General features: G+C 43.9%; 1 protein-coding gene across 4 annotated transcripts in view; it reads left to right on the top strand.

Annotated features, from left to right (window-relative positions):
* The window catches only part of SLC10A7 (solute carrier family 10 member 7), a 250,878-nt gene that overhangs the window by 218,528 nt on the left and 18,228 nt on the right, over positions 1–14,122 (top strand). Inside the window, exon 11 of one of the 4 annotated variants that reach the window (XM_031941417.1) lies at positions 12,008–12,808. The exons of the other annotated variants lie outside the window; for them this stretch is intronic. Coding sequence (XP_031797277.1) covers positions 12,008–12,018 — 11 coding nt within the window. The 3' untranslated portion in view covers positions 12,019–12,808. Of the gene's footprint in view, positions 1–12,007; positions 12,809–14,122 lie in introns of those variants that run through there. 4 annotated transcript variants of the gene reach the window in all.

The following is a 14,122-nucleotide window of genomic DNA, read 5'->3' as shown; positions in this document are numbered from 1 at the left end:
GGTGTGTGTATATGTGTGTGTGTGTGTAAGTGCTCAGGTGGATCAGGCATTTATGAAACACCTGCATGTGGGAATGGGGAGATGTAGGTGCTCTGAGGAGTAGATCAGGCTCTGTTCTAAGTGCTGGCAGTTCCACTGCAGGCCAAAAGACAAAAGGTTCCTGCCCTCCAGGAGCTTAGACCCTAGGACCACACGTGAAAGGGAGTTGGGAGTAGAGTGACTAGGATACCATTGGCTGGGCCAGCCCGCTTCCTAACTTAGGAGGGGCTAAAGCAGAAAGGAAGCCCGAGCAGAAGGTCCTCCCCAAACAGGGCCTCTTGGGTCAGAGCTGGAAGGGCCCTGGGAGCACTCACTTGAGAGAGGCAATGACCAGGGGTGAGCAGGTTCACCCTGCCAGTGACGGTCCAAGCCTGGGGGAGCCCACGCCTTCCTGGCTACATCCAGGGCCCTATCTCCTGGGTTCCACAATGGGTACAGGCCTTCTACCATCCAGTCCCTCCTGTTGCTGTCGCGGTTCAGCCCCACTCACAGTTCTAGGAGATCTCTCTCTACTCTCCATTTCTTTATAACTCAGTTTCCCTTTAGCTCTCAGAAAGAGCCCTCTTTCTTACTCTTCTTCCAAGGCCTCATCTTCCTGCATTACACAGCAGCCTTCGTCCCCAGTACTTGTTCCCAGAACGTGGGAAGGAGTGAAACAAAGTAGATTGGGCCAGTGCCAAAGGGCAAAGACTAATTGCCAGGATTCTTGACTTTATGGCCTCATGTCCTGGACATGTTGGTGCAGCAGCAGACAGGCTGGTCACAAAGCTATGATTCCAACCATCCTGCTGAGTTTCCTCCTTGGTGACCAGGAGTAACATATAATTCACTTTGGTTCTAAGGAGAGGAAACATGTTTCCTCTCTGATAAAAGATGGCTCTGGAGGGGAAAAAGAGGCAGGTGACCTTGCCCAGCCCTCCCTCAAATCCAAGTCCCTTGCATGTCACAGCATCCCCTCCCTGAGGTCAGGGCCCTCCTCCAGGACAAAGGACAAACACCAAGGAGCCAGGAAGACCATTGAGACAGCAATGGGACCCCAGCCTGCAGTGGACTCCCTCTCTCCTGAGGCACAGACTAGTGATTGAGCAGGTTCAGAGAGCAGTGGTTGGTTCATTTGGTATCAAATGCAAAATGCTTCATCAGCTTCACTGAGACTTCTAAATGAAACTCCTTTTGGGAGAGGATGCTATCTGGATCTTCCCCCAGAAGTTTAAATTGAATAGGAGGAACCTGAGTTCAAATTCTGCCTCTGCTATTTGCCACCGACTTCCCTGAGCCTCAGTTTCCCCATCTGTAAAAGGAAAGGGTGGGCTAGATGTTCTCTGAGGCACTTTCCAGATCCAGAGCTTTGTGTCTGGTGTTTTGACCTGGCCTGGATGATCCCTGAGGGCGCTTCTAACCATGAGCCTTAGGAGATAAATACTGCAGCCTTACAGTTACTTTGCAGATACCTCAGTACCTTTCTTCGTAATCACCAAGTATTACTCTATTCCTTTCCTTTCCCCTCCATGTTTATACCTGACAGGTCTGGCTGTTCCTAATTCTCTAGCTACTGACCTTAGGGAGGTAGGTCTCCTCTGTGGCACCCAATGCAGTTTCCTGTGGGTGGAATGACTACTGCCAAAAGGCATCAATAAAACTTTCTTTAAAAAACAAAAAACGTCCATCTTGAATGGCACACTGCCGTGGAATCGTGACTGTTCTCTGAATGCCCAGTGACCCAAACTTCATATTAGGTTAGTTTTTCTCACCACCTCCCCTTCCCAAGATCATGCTCCTCAGCTTCAGCCTCCTGAATAATACTTTTTGGAAACCAGATGAAAGTGTTTTTTTTTTTTTTTTGTTTTGTTTTTTTTTTGGTTGGTTGGTTGGCTTGTTTTGGTTTTGACTTTGTTGCTAGAAAGAGCTGGGCTTAACCAGGTTTGAATTTGTATTTGAAATACCCATCATTGCTTGTTTAGCATTAGACCACTAGTACAGTATCTAAGAAGCCTTGTAGTAAAACTCTGAGATTTTTGGAATACAACCTGAGTCACTTGCCCTTAGGGTAGCTGGATTTACCAGCTTTCAGTCCTGTAAGTGCCATGATAGCTGCTGTCCACAGCGACCCTCCCTCCAGGTATTCACCACCCTTTCACTCTAGTCACCACGGCAACCCGCATCCTTCCCCCTTGGGCAGATAGAGAAACAAGAGCTCTGTCTGCTTATTTCCACCTGGAAAAGTAAGAGTTTGGTCCTGGACTGAACCTCACAGAAGCTTTGTGCTTTGAAATGTCAGCTCACACAAGTTCAATCCCTACTAGCTGGGGCAGAAATTATTGGTAAGGAGGATGCTGTGCTAATCACAGTGCCTGGTAGACTAGTAATTATTGTGTTAGAGGTTTTGTCTGCATGGAAATTACAGGACAGTGCAATAAGTGTGGAGGACCCCAAATTCCAGAAAACAAGAGCAGCCAGCCTCAATTAAGCTTAGTCTTGTTTACCCTCCTTGTCTTCCACCAAACATCAGTGATCAGAGCATTTCGTTTTATGGGAAAGAAGTTAGGACAATGCTGTGGAAACTAGCATGGAGGACAAGATGGCTCACCGGCCCCGAAAAGTCACACACAGCCCTGCGTCTCCCCTGGCCTGTTTGTCCCTTTCATGAAAGGGCCACGTTGGGTCTCCTTTCACCAGCACTTCCTTCACCTTGGGCTAAGAAGAGCCATACGATTTTGTATTTGTTTTAAAATATCAGCAAAGGAAAAACAACCTGCATAGAAAGAGGAATACAATGCAGAGTCAGGAAATCTGGGTTCTGGTTAGATCTTTGCCATTATTAAGCTGCATGTCCTGGGAAGGAGGGAAGAAAAGGAAGGAAGGGAAGTTGGAATGCAAGGATGGAGGATAGGAGGAAAAAAGGGAGGGAGAATGAAGGAAAGAATAAAGGAAGGAAGAAAAGGAAGGGAGGAACATTTATTAAGTACCATGTGCCAAACACTGTGCTAAATGCTAGAGATGCACATGGAAAAATAAGGCTGTCCCTGATCTCAGGGAGCCTCGATCCTAATGTAGGAAAGGCTATTTAAGAGGCTTCAGCAGCTAGTCAGATGGAAAGTCCCATAGTCCTTGGGGTACAGCTGCAAACCAGATAATGCTTCTTTCCTTAAAGTCATTTCTGCCTGTAATTTCTAACGTCAGACCATTTGACAGCGCCAAGAACTTTGGGGCAAGGACTCTATTTTCTGGGTCCTGCAGAAGCTGTGGTTGTGAGGAGGCAGGGGCTTTAGCATCTACAGAAGCATCTGCAGATCCCATCTCCCTGGGGTTTGCTTCCCAGGATGGTAGTTATAGGGGGTGGGCTGGAATCAGGACCGGCAATCTCGAGGGGCCCGCTGTTTCCAGGCTTCCTGGATGCAGCTGCCTGATGTTTTAGCAAGGAAAGTGAATCCTCTCTTCATGGATGCAAGCCTTTGGAACACCAGTATTCCCAGAGCTCTTGGGCTCAGGGTCTTGGGCTGTCTCCATTTAGGGTCTCACTAAATCATAAGTTCTAGGAGGGAAGAAACTACTTTTTATCCAAACGTTGTCAATCTCCCAGTGTCTGGCATAGAGTTCTGTTCTTCATAGTCCAGAACTCCAGAGAATCTGGGATTTCCCCAGGTGGACTTTCCCTCCAGGGATCAGACCATCCACTCATCCCTGCCTGCCTGTCCCGGGCAGCCCCATCACCAAGAGAGCCCACTCAGCATGCTGGCACGGGGTTAGGGGAGAGCTCTTCCTCAAGTTCTCTCCCCATCTCAGTGCAATGTGTTTGCGGGATGTTTCCTCCCCTGGGAGACCTCGGTTTTCTCCTCTGTTCAGATGAGAGGGTTAGGTGCCAGATCTCTAAAGTTTCTTCAAGCTCTCAAGTTGTTTGGTTTTTGCCAGTGTGGGATCTCCTTCCATTCACCTGCTTAGAATTTAGGAGATAAATGTCAGGGAGAGTTTGAGATTAAGTCCTGACTAACTTAACAGATAGAGAGCTAGTGTCAGAGACAGCATTTGAACCCAGATATTTCTGACTGTATCCAGCATTGTAGGGACTGTTACCTCTCTGACTTTACCAGAGAATAACAATAATGATAATAATAATTAGCATATTGTGTTTTTTGTGTGTTTATGTATATATAGTACGTTAAGATTTGTGAAGCACTTTACTTATGTAATCTCATTTTTATCTGCACAAGATTTTACAAATGAGGAAACTATTACCAGAGAATAACAATAGTAATAATAATAATTTGCATAAAGTGTTTGTGTGTGTGTGTGCATGTGTGTATGTATACACAGTGTTTTTAAGACTTGTGAAGCATCTTACGTACATAATCTTATTTTTAGCTACACAAGATTTTACAAATAAGGAAACTGATACTAGGGAATAACAATAGTAATAATTAGCATATTGTGTTCTCTGTGTGTGTGTGTATGTATATATAGTGCTTTAAGGTTTGTGAAGCACTTTACATATGTAATTTCATTTTATCTGCACATGATTTTACAAAAGAGGAAACTGAAGTAGACAGATTAAATGACTTGTTCAGTCTAATAAGTATCTAAGGCAGGATTTGAATTCAAGTCTTACTGCCCGCAGATCTAGCACTCTTATCACTTGCACTATTTAGCTACCTTGTGGCAAATTTATTTTTTAAAGGAAGATGCAGTTAACAATTTTTTCCTTTCAGTCTAAAATCAGTAGAAGAAAATATCCAGAAGGATCAAAAGGTTGATGAATTCTAGCTTCAGAAATTTTCATCCTTCTCACCTCCGAGTTAGAATTTCCCACAGTGTCTGTGGAAGTCCTTCCATGAATGAATGGTAGCTTGCGATAACATGAACCAAGTTAGTTCATTTCATTTCAACAGTCACCTGCTATGTGCCTGGCCCTGTGCTAAGTGCTGGGGATAAAAAATCACAATTGAGACAATTATGTACCTTCCAAGGAGTAAAACAACTTATATGGAGATAAGTGAATGTAAGATGGTGCTGGGTAGGCGGGGCAGCATTAACCACTGCGGACAGCAGCAGAGGAAGAGCTGGTACTGCACATGAACTTTGCTTTGGGGGAATCTGGGCAGTCTTTGGGATGGAATAGAAGAGTTCATTCTGGGTGCAGAGAGATGATGAAAGCAAAGGAAAGGAAATGTTATATATGAGGCTGGTTTGGCTGGAGCTCGGAGTGGATAGGAAGGAGTTGATAGGGGATTGGTTCTCTAGAATAACTCTTTGAAGGTCGGCCAGCTCCATCCAGTTGGCTAATTTAGCTGATGGCCTAAAAAAGTAAATTCTTACCTGAGCACTCCTCCCAGCCTTGTTACCCAGTGTATTCTGCCAGCCGTGATTCTAACCGTCTCGGTCCCCCCCACATGTGTGTACCTGCTTACATGTAACACGTCCACACCCATGCAGTCCGTCCCTCCTTGATTCATTGCTTTTATTAGTGTATTTGCCATTGATTGATTACTTCCTGGTATTAGGACTTTGTCTATTGATGGATTGCAGATGAAGTGACTATTTGACCTTTAATTATGAGGCTTCCTATTGAAAATGACATTGAGCTATGGCTCTTTGGAATCCATCTGGAAACCCTGACGTGGAACTGCTCCCCCGGAGCTCATTCGGGGAAAGAGGAAGCCTGGAGGAAGCGGCACCTGATGGCCACCGGCCAATTGGGTGTTCCATAGGCTCCACCAAGGCCAGAGGTGGTTCCATAGCTTATGGACATGAAACCTCCGCCGCAGGCAGAGAGAGCCACCGAGGAGCATGGTCTCCTGCGCCCCCTTCTCATTTAGTCTGCTGTTTGGATAATGTTTGAGGACAAAGTGCCGTGGCACAGTATGGAAGAGTGCGCAGGGCAGATCGGACGCCCATTGTGTGACTGTGCCAGGCCCTGTTCCCAGGCTCAATTTCCCTCTCTGTAAAATACAGTAGGTTGGATTCAGTGACCTCAAAGTTCCCTGCCAGGGATCTAATAGAATCTAATTTTAAAAAACACAAAGCAGACATAGATCAGGATGGTGGAGTGCAATCACTGTCTGTCAGAAGACCTGAGTTTGTTTATTGGCGGCTTCCTTTCTCTGTCCTTCTCTTCCTTTTTATCCCGTCTATACAAAGAGTCAGGGCTTATACAAAGTCTTTTTTTTTTTTTTTCATCCAAGCCACAGTCTAAAAAATGATTTCTGTATATTAGATAAAAGTATTTCCAACCAGGTCTCATTGATCTACGTTCCGTTGTCCAGAAGCTGTCCAGCATTTGGGCCTCCCGCCCTCCATTCCTGAGTATTACAAGAAGGCAGTAGAGGAAATGCTCTGTAAAAGGTAGAAAAGAGACATCTGTCTTTGGGGTGGGGCCATCAATAGTGCTGTGTCCTGCAAAAAGGCTTTCTTAGATTTACGTGGTAATAAGGAGAATGAGTTTGAGAGCCCTTTCAGTTTGACAGCATCCTTAAAGATGCTGCTGCAGTTATATGTCTGGGAGAGTTTACCATCAGGCTGAAGAAAAAGCGATGATGTATGAGTCATTCCGGGCTCTGTAGCAGAGAAAAGAGAAATGCCAGTCTGTCCATTGAGTAATATATATCTGCTCAACCAAGGATTCCAAACTGTTTTGAGCTTTGATTCTCCGTTAGTTATCAAAAGCTGGGTTACCTGAGATTTACTGCTGTGATATATAGAGCTTTTGGTAAATGTTCCAAAAATCAGGTGCCTGTTGGGCAGCTTGGGTGAATTTAAGGGGTAAAAACTTAGCCTTGCCTCAGCCCCAAGCACAAAAGTAACAGTTCCTGTCTATAGAGTGCCTTAAGGCTTACAAATGTCTTTGTGAAGTGGTTAGGGCAAATATCATCTCCTTTGGTTTTGTGGTATCTGAAGTGGGATTTGAACCCAGGTTTCCTGACCCAACACACTCTGCTTACCCACTGCCATCATGGTAGATAATGTCTGCCCACCTACCCTCCACTCCCACTCCCCATCTCCATCTTCTTCATTCAGTCCCAAGAAACAAAACTGGTAGACCAGGCTTTTCCTCCTTCTCCTGGGAATTTCTAATGCACACTCTTATATCTGGTGGAATATTCCCCAGATTTATCACATTCACACTGACTTTTCTTTTTGTCCATAAGTGAGCCCAAGCCAAAGGTAGGACAGGAATCCAGGCCTGGCTGAAAAGTCTGATGATCCCCTCACAGATTGATTGATCTCTTCCCTCTTGAGAGAGGGAGTCAGGAAACCGGTCCTCATATTAACTAACTAGTGGGGGGCCTCTGTTTCCCCCTTTATAAGGTAGTTCACAGTGGTTGAGAAGCTCCTCTATATTTCTTTGATTCTCTAAGATTTTGACCATTTAGGAAGAGAATCACAGGATCTTAGCATTCAAAAAGATCCCAGCAGCCTCTAATCCAAAACATGACTGAAAAAGGGACCCTTCTACAAGCTACTGCACAAGCGGGCCTGCAGCCTGAGGCTCCCCGTGTGTCCTGAGCAATCCCTCCGACCCCGAGGCCCTTTCATAAGAGGACAGGGGCCTGCAAGGATCAGAGCCACTCACTGACTCCTGCTATTTCCAGAAGGAAACCTAAGAATCAGAGGCCACATCAGACTTGGAGACCAGCTTCTCATTTTGAAAGCCCCATGTTTTCCTCAGCACAACCTGTTATTATCCCAACTTACTGGGTACAGTCCTGAGTGATTTCTTTAGTTTATTTAGATCTCTAATAACACTGTGCAATTGTACCCACCAAATTTAATTATTTAAACGGAAACACAATAGCTCTGAGGCAGTTTCATGTTGGCACAGGGAAGGCATCTCTGTGTATTACCAAACAGCAGAATGTTGCAGCTTCTCCGCAGGTAGGGAGGCCCCTGCCATTCCAGTAGAACTGGGTAGGGGGAAAGGAATTTTTTGAGACCCTCAATAATGTTTTGTTGTTCAGTTCACATTTGACTCTTTGTGACCCTGTTTGAGATTTTTCTTGGCAGAAATACTGAGTAGCTGGCCCTTTCCTCCTCCAGCTTACTTAGCAGCTGAGGAAACTGAGGCAAATGGGATTAAGGGACTTGTCCAGGATCACAAGCCAGTTCAGTGCCTGAGGCTGGATTTGAACTCCATAAGCCCAGTATCCCTGACTCCAGACCCAGCGCGCTGTGCACTGACGCCTCCTCACTGCCTCAATAACAAGAGCGGTTGATATTTATATAGTCCTTGAAGGTCTATAGGATGTTTTTCATTTGATCCTCCCACCAGTCCTTGAAGAAACAGCTATTGTTGTCCTCGTTTTAGAAAGGAGGAAATTGGGGTTCAGAGAGGGTGACTTTCCTTGGCTCACACAGCTCCAGGTATAATGGTCTGAGGTTGGGCTGGAAACCAGGTCATCTTCATTCCAAATGGAGCTGTCTGTCCTCCCCACTGCCTTGCTGTAAATGTTTGCTCACTGTGCTCCGTTGCACGCTCTGGGGTTCCAGAAAGGAGGCTCCCCACATGCCAGGGATCTTCTTCTGTCCCCAAACATGGGCTTCTGAATTTGGACCTGTGTCCCAGGTAGCCAGCCCAGGCCCACTTCCCAGCCCTTCCTCTCTTTCCGCACTCTCCACCAGCCGTGGAGTTTTTTATTAATATTTAGAAAGTTTGCCTCCAGCAGTACTAAAGTGCGCATCAGAGAACAACAGTTGTTTACTCTGTTTGAACTGAAGGATTTCACCCAGGAGATCTCCTCTACTTGAAGTTTACATCTCTCAATCTCAACTCGCAACAGAGATCGATGAATAACCATTGTCATTTCAGAGTTGCATCTCTCCAATTATTTATTTGCTCGCGTCTCTTCCCAGAAGTTCTCTTAATTGGATCAGACACTAAGAACCACATTGCAGGGATTTTGCATGACAGCCAGCTTTCCTGCCTCTTTAGAATAAAGAGCATGCATACCCTTGGCTGCAAAGTAAGGGTGACACTCAGCCCCTCCCCTGTCCCTTCCTACAGCGCCATCAAAACAACCCCAAGCCAGGAAGGAAAGTGGGGAGGCTGTCGACTTCTTGGAACTCCACCGCACTCAGCAGGCTGCTGACAAGCTACCCCGGGGGAGAGGAGATGTTGGACACAGCTCAAGAGACTGCCAGTCTCAGGATGGCAGAGGCTTTGGATCATCATCTCTCTTGAAACTTAGAGGGTTGGAGCTCGTGTGTTGAGACTTGTGGGGAGGAGGAGAAGGAGAAATAGGAGGAGGAGGAAAAGAAGAAGAAGGAGACGGCAGAGGTGTAGGCAGAGGGAGAGCGGAGGAATCTTGTGTTGGCTCCCTAAAGCTGGACTTGGGAGCATGGCCTTCCAGGGAAAAGAAGCCCCCCATTCGTGGTTTACTTGACATCGAAGTGACTTGGAAATCTACTCCATCCTTGTATGCAAATAACAAAGATCACCAGCCCTCTCTATTTTTTCCAAAATCACAAAATTGCAGCATTTTAAATTTAGAAGAGACTTTAGTAACTGCTCAGTCCAAAGAATAACCCTTACAGCCAATTAGTCCAGTAGACAAGAATATAGAACTAGGAGTTCAAATTCAGTTCCCTGGATGTGTAATAGTTGTGTGACTCTGGGCCAGAGAAGGGCCAACCAATCCAGCACCTTCGCCAAAAATAAATAAATAAGGTCACAAAAAATCAGACATGACTGAACAACAGTCACTATTATTGTTGTTGTTATTTAACATGCCCACCAAATGGGCCATTATTTTGAAGATCACCAGTGAAGGGCAGCCCTCTACCTCCCAGGGCAGCCCTTTCCCCTTCTGAATACTTATTTGTTCAGATTTTGTTTCCTTAAATAATCCCTAAATTCAGAAGATACCCACCTCAGAGCTATGAGGATAAAACGAAGAAGGATCATAGGATCAGAGACTTGGACCTAGCAGGTGCCCAAAGTTTACCTAGACCAACTTCCTGAGTCCCAGAGAGAAATTAAATGACTTTCCCAGTCAGACATGATAAAGCTGGATTCTGACCTCAGTCCTAACTGGAGCTAATCTTTCTACTGTGCTCCACTAAAAATTGTTATATTCACTCAATGATAATTAAATGCCTACTATGTGCAATGGACAGTGTCAGGAGATATTCAATAATGTCTGCATTCCTCTTCTATATTCTGTTCATCTGCTTGTACATCTGAACCAAAGCCTTTACTAGGTTATAAATCTCTTCCAGGACCAAGTAAGCCTTCATAACCTATTTTTTCCTTCTCTCACAAGCCCTGGTCTACAAGTGTTACATGTAGCAACTGCCTGATAAAAATGTTTTTAATGAATTGATGGAATAGGTCCCTGGCCCTTTGGAGCTCAAAATCGACTATTAACTTATATTTGTATATTGGGGCTTGAGCGCTGGACTTGGGAACAAGAGATGTACCAATGTGACCATGAGCAGTTCTTCTCACCTGAAAAAAACGGAGATGAAACTATTTTCATAACCTTCTTCTGAAGGGTATAATAAAGAAGGCATTACTGACCAGAAAATGCTGTTGAACACCATAGTTTACAGAGTCTTTTGAATCTATTCTACATTTATTCCTCACAATAATCCTGTGAATCTGTGCTATAAGGATTAGCTTCCCCATTTCATGAAGGAAGCCTCCGAGAGATGATGTGATTGTCCATGGTTTTTAATGCTATTGGGGAGAAAAAAAAAAAACCCACCCAACTTAAAAGTAGCAGAATAAGGATGCCAAAGCTACACTCTGTAACCCTATCTCCAACCCTCTGTCCGAGGCACCACTGGACACTGTTTTCTGGAGCCGCTGGTTAACAGAAATGGCCAACAGCTCATAAAAGTCAGTCATGTTAGGATTATAAATTTGTTTCTTAAATGAGCCACACCAGCACTGAGCCAGTGCCACTCAGGCCTTTGACTGCCAGCCGGCAACACCATAGACCTCTCCCTTTGCCCATGAAGTGCGTGTTCAGTCATCTTTCTGTGACAGAGTCATCAGGATTGTTCTCTAGCTGCCACTCTGCCTTCTTAGCTTGCTGCTTCTAGGTGTAGCTCAGGAATTTCTCCCCAAGAGATTCTCGGTCTCCAAAGAGCCTTCAAGTCCTGTGTTTAATATGCATAGCAATTAATTTCAACTCAAAACTTGCCTAAGAGATGACACAGAGAAGCCCAGGAAGTCTGGGTCATGGCTTGCCTGATTCAATAAAATATAGTTGCTAAAAAGCTGGAACTTTTGTCTAGATTATATCTAAGCAAAATAACAGGCCCTAGAAGCACCTCCGCTTAAGATAGTTCTCAATCTCTTTTCTTAACTAAACTTTTCAAATTATAAAACTTAATCATTACTTCCCAGACCAATTCCTTAAGTAAAATGTGCTCAGTTGCTATTACTTCAATCCTGTCATGGTAATTAAATGAATGGAATCTATTTTCTTCTTTGTCCACTGACAGTAAAGAGGAAAATAATGATTTCTGAGAATCTAAATAAAGATTTGGGAACTTTCCATTGGAAAAGGAAAAAGGCAAGAGGTATCAAATTTATGTAGCCTACAATACTCCCAAATATGGCCTGGAACCAGATTTAAAGGGAATTGGGAAATCTTTAACAAAATAATAAAAATAACACTAAAACATAATGTACAGTATGAGGTTTTCTAAATTAATAGGCATGGCCCACTGAGATCCTTATGTTCTGTGGCTCCCATTTCTGTATGGGTCTGATACTAAGGCATCCTTTCCCAATTCTGGTAGTCTTCCTCAGCAGAAGCATAGTCTCAGACACAAAGTTGGAAAGACTGTCAGAGACCAGCTAGTCCAAACTTTTAATTCTACAGATAAGGAAACTAAAACCCAAGAAATTTAATAACTTGCCCATAATCATATCTTGTCCTCAAGATTCTGATACAGTCACTGAAAACCAATCCATAGGCCTACCTGAGTAAACCAGAAATGACATTTACTTTTTTTTTTTGTTTGTCAGAAAGAAGATGAAATTCTATGTCCAGACAAAAATTAGAGACTTCATGGAGTAAATAGTGCTAAAAGTAGATGAAATGAAGTAAAATCTGCATAAATGTAGTTGGTTGATCTAGCTTGTTTTTGTTTGTTTGTTTGGAAATAGTTAATTGCATATTGTTTGTATGCATGATGTATGATATATTTATAAATAAATTATTATTTAGAAAACAATAAAAATCCCCGAAGTGGACAGTTGAGGATGAGCTGTTGATGAGGCAGGAGTCTTCAAAATGAGGTCCTATCTCCTCAAATTGCTATGGACTCTAAAATCAATTTTCACAGTGCTTTCACTATATCCTTGAATTAGATGAGCCCAAGAACCTTTTGAGGAAGAAAGAAAATGGTGAAAGAAAAGCTGTTAATAACTGATGGTTAATCCCAAGCTGAAACTACCACCTCCTCTTTTCTTAGAGGTCTCATTTCTCTGGGCCACATGGCCAAAGTGAACACCAGGGGAATAAAGAAAAAAAGATTTTTAAAAGATACTGATTGCTCATTTGACCTGGAAAATGTCAGTTCATCTCTAAAATTATCTGATTCATATATAAGGCCTAGCTTCCTCAATTTCACCATTTAACTAAAATTTAGAAAGCTACCTAAAACCTCCTGAGAGGCAAAAAGTAAAGTGAATATAGGAATTGGGTCAGGAAAACCTTCAGATTCTGCAACTGATATCACTGTGTGACCACCACAATGTCAGAAACCATAAGTCCAGATACTACAGTAGTAGTAGTAATAATAATTATTGTAGTAGTAGTAGTAGTCGCAGTAGTAGTCGCAGTTGTTATTGTAGTAGTAGTAAATAGTAGTAGTGGTAGTTTTTGTAGTAGTAATTATTGTAGTAGTAGTAGCAGCAGCAACAGTTAGTAATAGCAGTAGTAGTAGTATTTTTACTACTGCTACTATTACTAATAGCTGCTGCTGCTCTAGTATTTTACTACTAACTACTGCTGCTGCTGCTGCTGCTAATAGTAGCAGTATCCCATCATTAATTGGTTTTTATAGTCAAGTTTTTAGCCAAAATTAAGCTTTGGGAGTAAAATCCTGTGAACCCATGTTTCAATATGACATTAATGAGATACTCTTTCAATCAAACCTAATTAAGAAAAGTTCAGGTGTTAATTCATTCAAGTCAAAACAAGAGGCTGTAGCACCTGCTGGCAGGCAGGGCACATTGATAGCCAAGCAGTTTGTGTCATGTGTGGAGCTGACAATCTGAAAGGCACTAAGTATACCTCTGGTTACATTTTCTTAATGTAACCTCTCTTAAGGTTCTGGAGAGGTCTCATGTTTTCAGATAAATCTAAGCGATACCTTCCTGCAGTGGGGCTTGGGATTTACAAGTGGTGGCAGAGGGAGGCTCAGCATCTTCATCTCTCTCCATCCTACAGCTGACCTGGGTGGAGCTGGCAAAACCTGTGCCCTCCCAACCCCACTGCACCCAAGATCCGTGGGTCCCCAGGGTCCTGAATGCCCTAGCCCAACCAGGATTGTTCTTGAGCAACCATCCCTGAGATGTGACTGCCAGTCTGCCTCTGAGGGACAGATGGTCAGGCAGGACCCTGGGAAGAGAGAAGTTCAGGAAGCAAAGAGCCTTGGGGAGAGAGAATGCCTAGCCAATAAAAGTGAGAGTAACCTCAGCCTTTGGGAGAAAGCAGGTTTTAAAAGAACACAATCCTTGTCTATCTGTGCTCATCCAACCAGGTGGGATTCGGGGGTGGGCAGAGGGAGGGTTTACAAAGAAATAAAGGGGGCCAGCCTCTCCCACCTAGTCTAGAATGCCCTCACCTCTCAGCTCTACCTGGAACCCCAGGCTTCTTTCAAAGCACAGTTCAGATGCCCCCTTCTACCCAAAGCTTCCCCCCTTTACCTCCACTTATCATGAGATTCCTTTGTATAGATTTTGGACTCACTTATACATGCCCGTGGTACCACCTTTCCCAACTCCTAGTAAAATATCAGTGACTTGAGGTTGAAAGAGTTTTGTTTGTCTTGTTCCTGGGGTCTAGCACAGTAAATAAACACTTAGTAAATGTTGAATTGAAATATAGGTCAGTTAATTAAAGGAAAGCCCCCC

The sequence above is a fragment of the Sarcophilus harrisii genome, chromosome 6 (genome assembly GCF_902635505.1).
Source record: "Sarcophilus harrisii chromosome 6, mSarHar1.11, whole genome shotgun sequence".
Lineage (NCBI taxonomy): Eukaryota > Metazoa > Chordata > Mammalia > Dasyuromorphia > Dasyuridae > Sarcophilus > Sarcophilus harrisii.
Note: the sequence above shows the minus strand (reverse complement) of the source record. Positions and strands in the feature narration are given on the sequence as shown.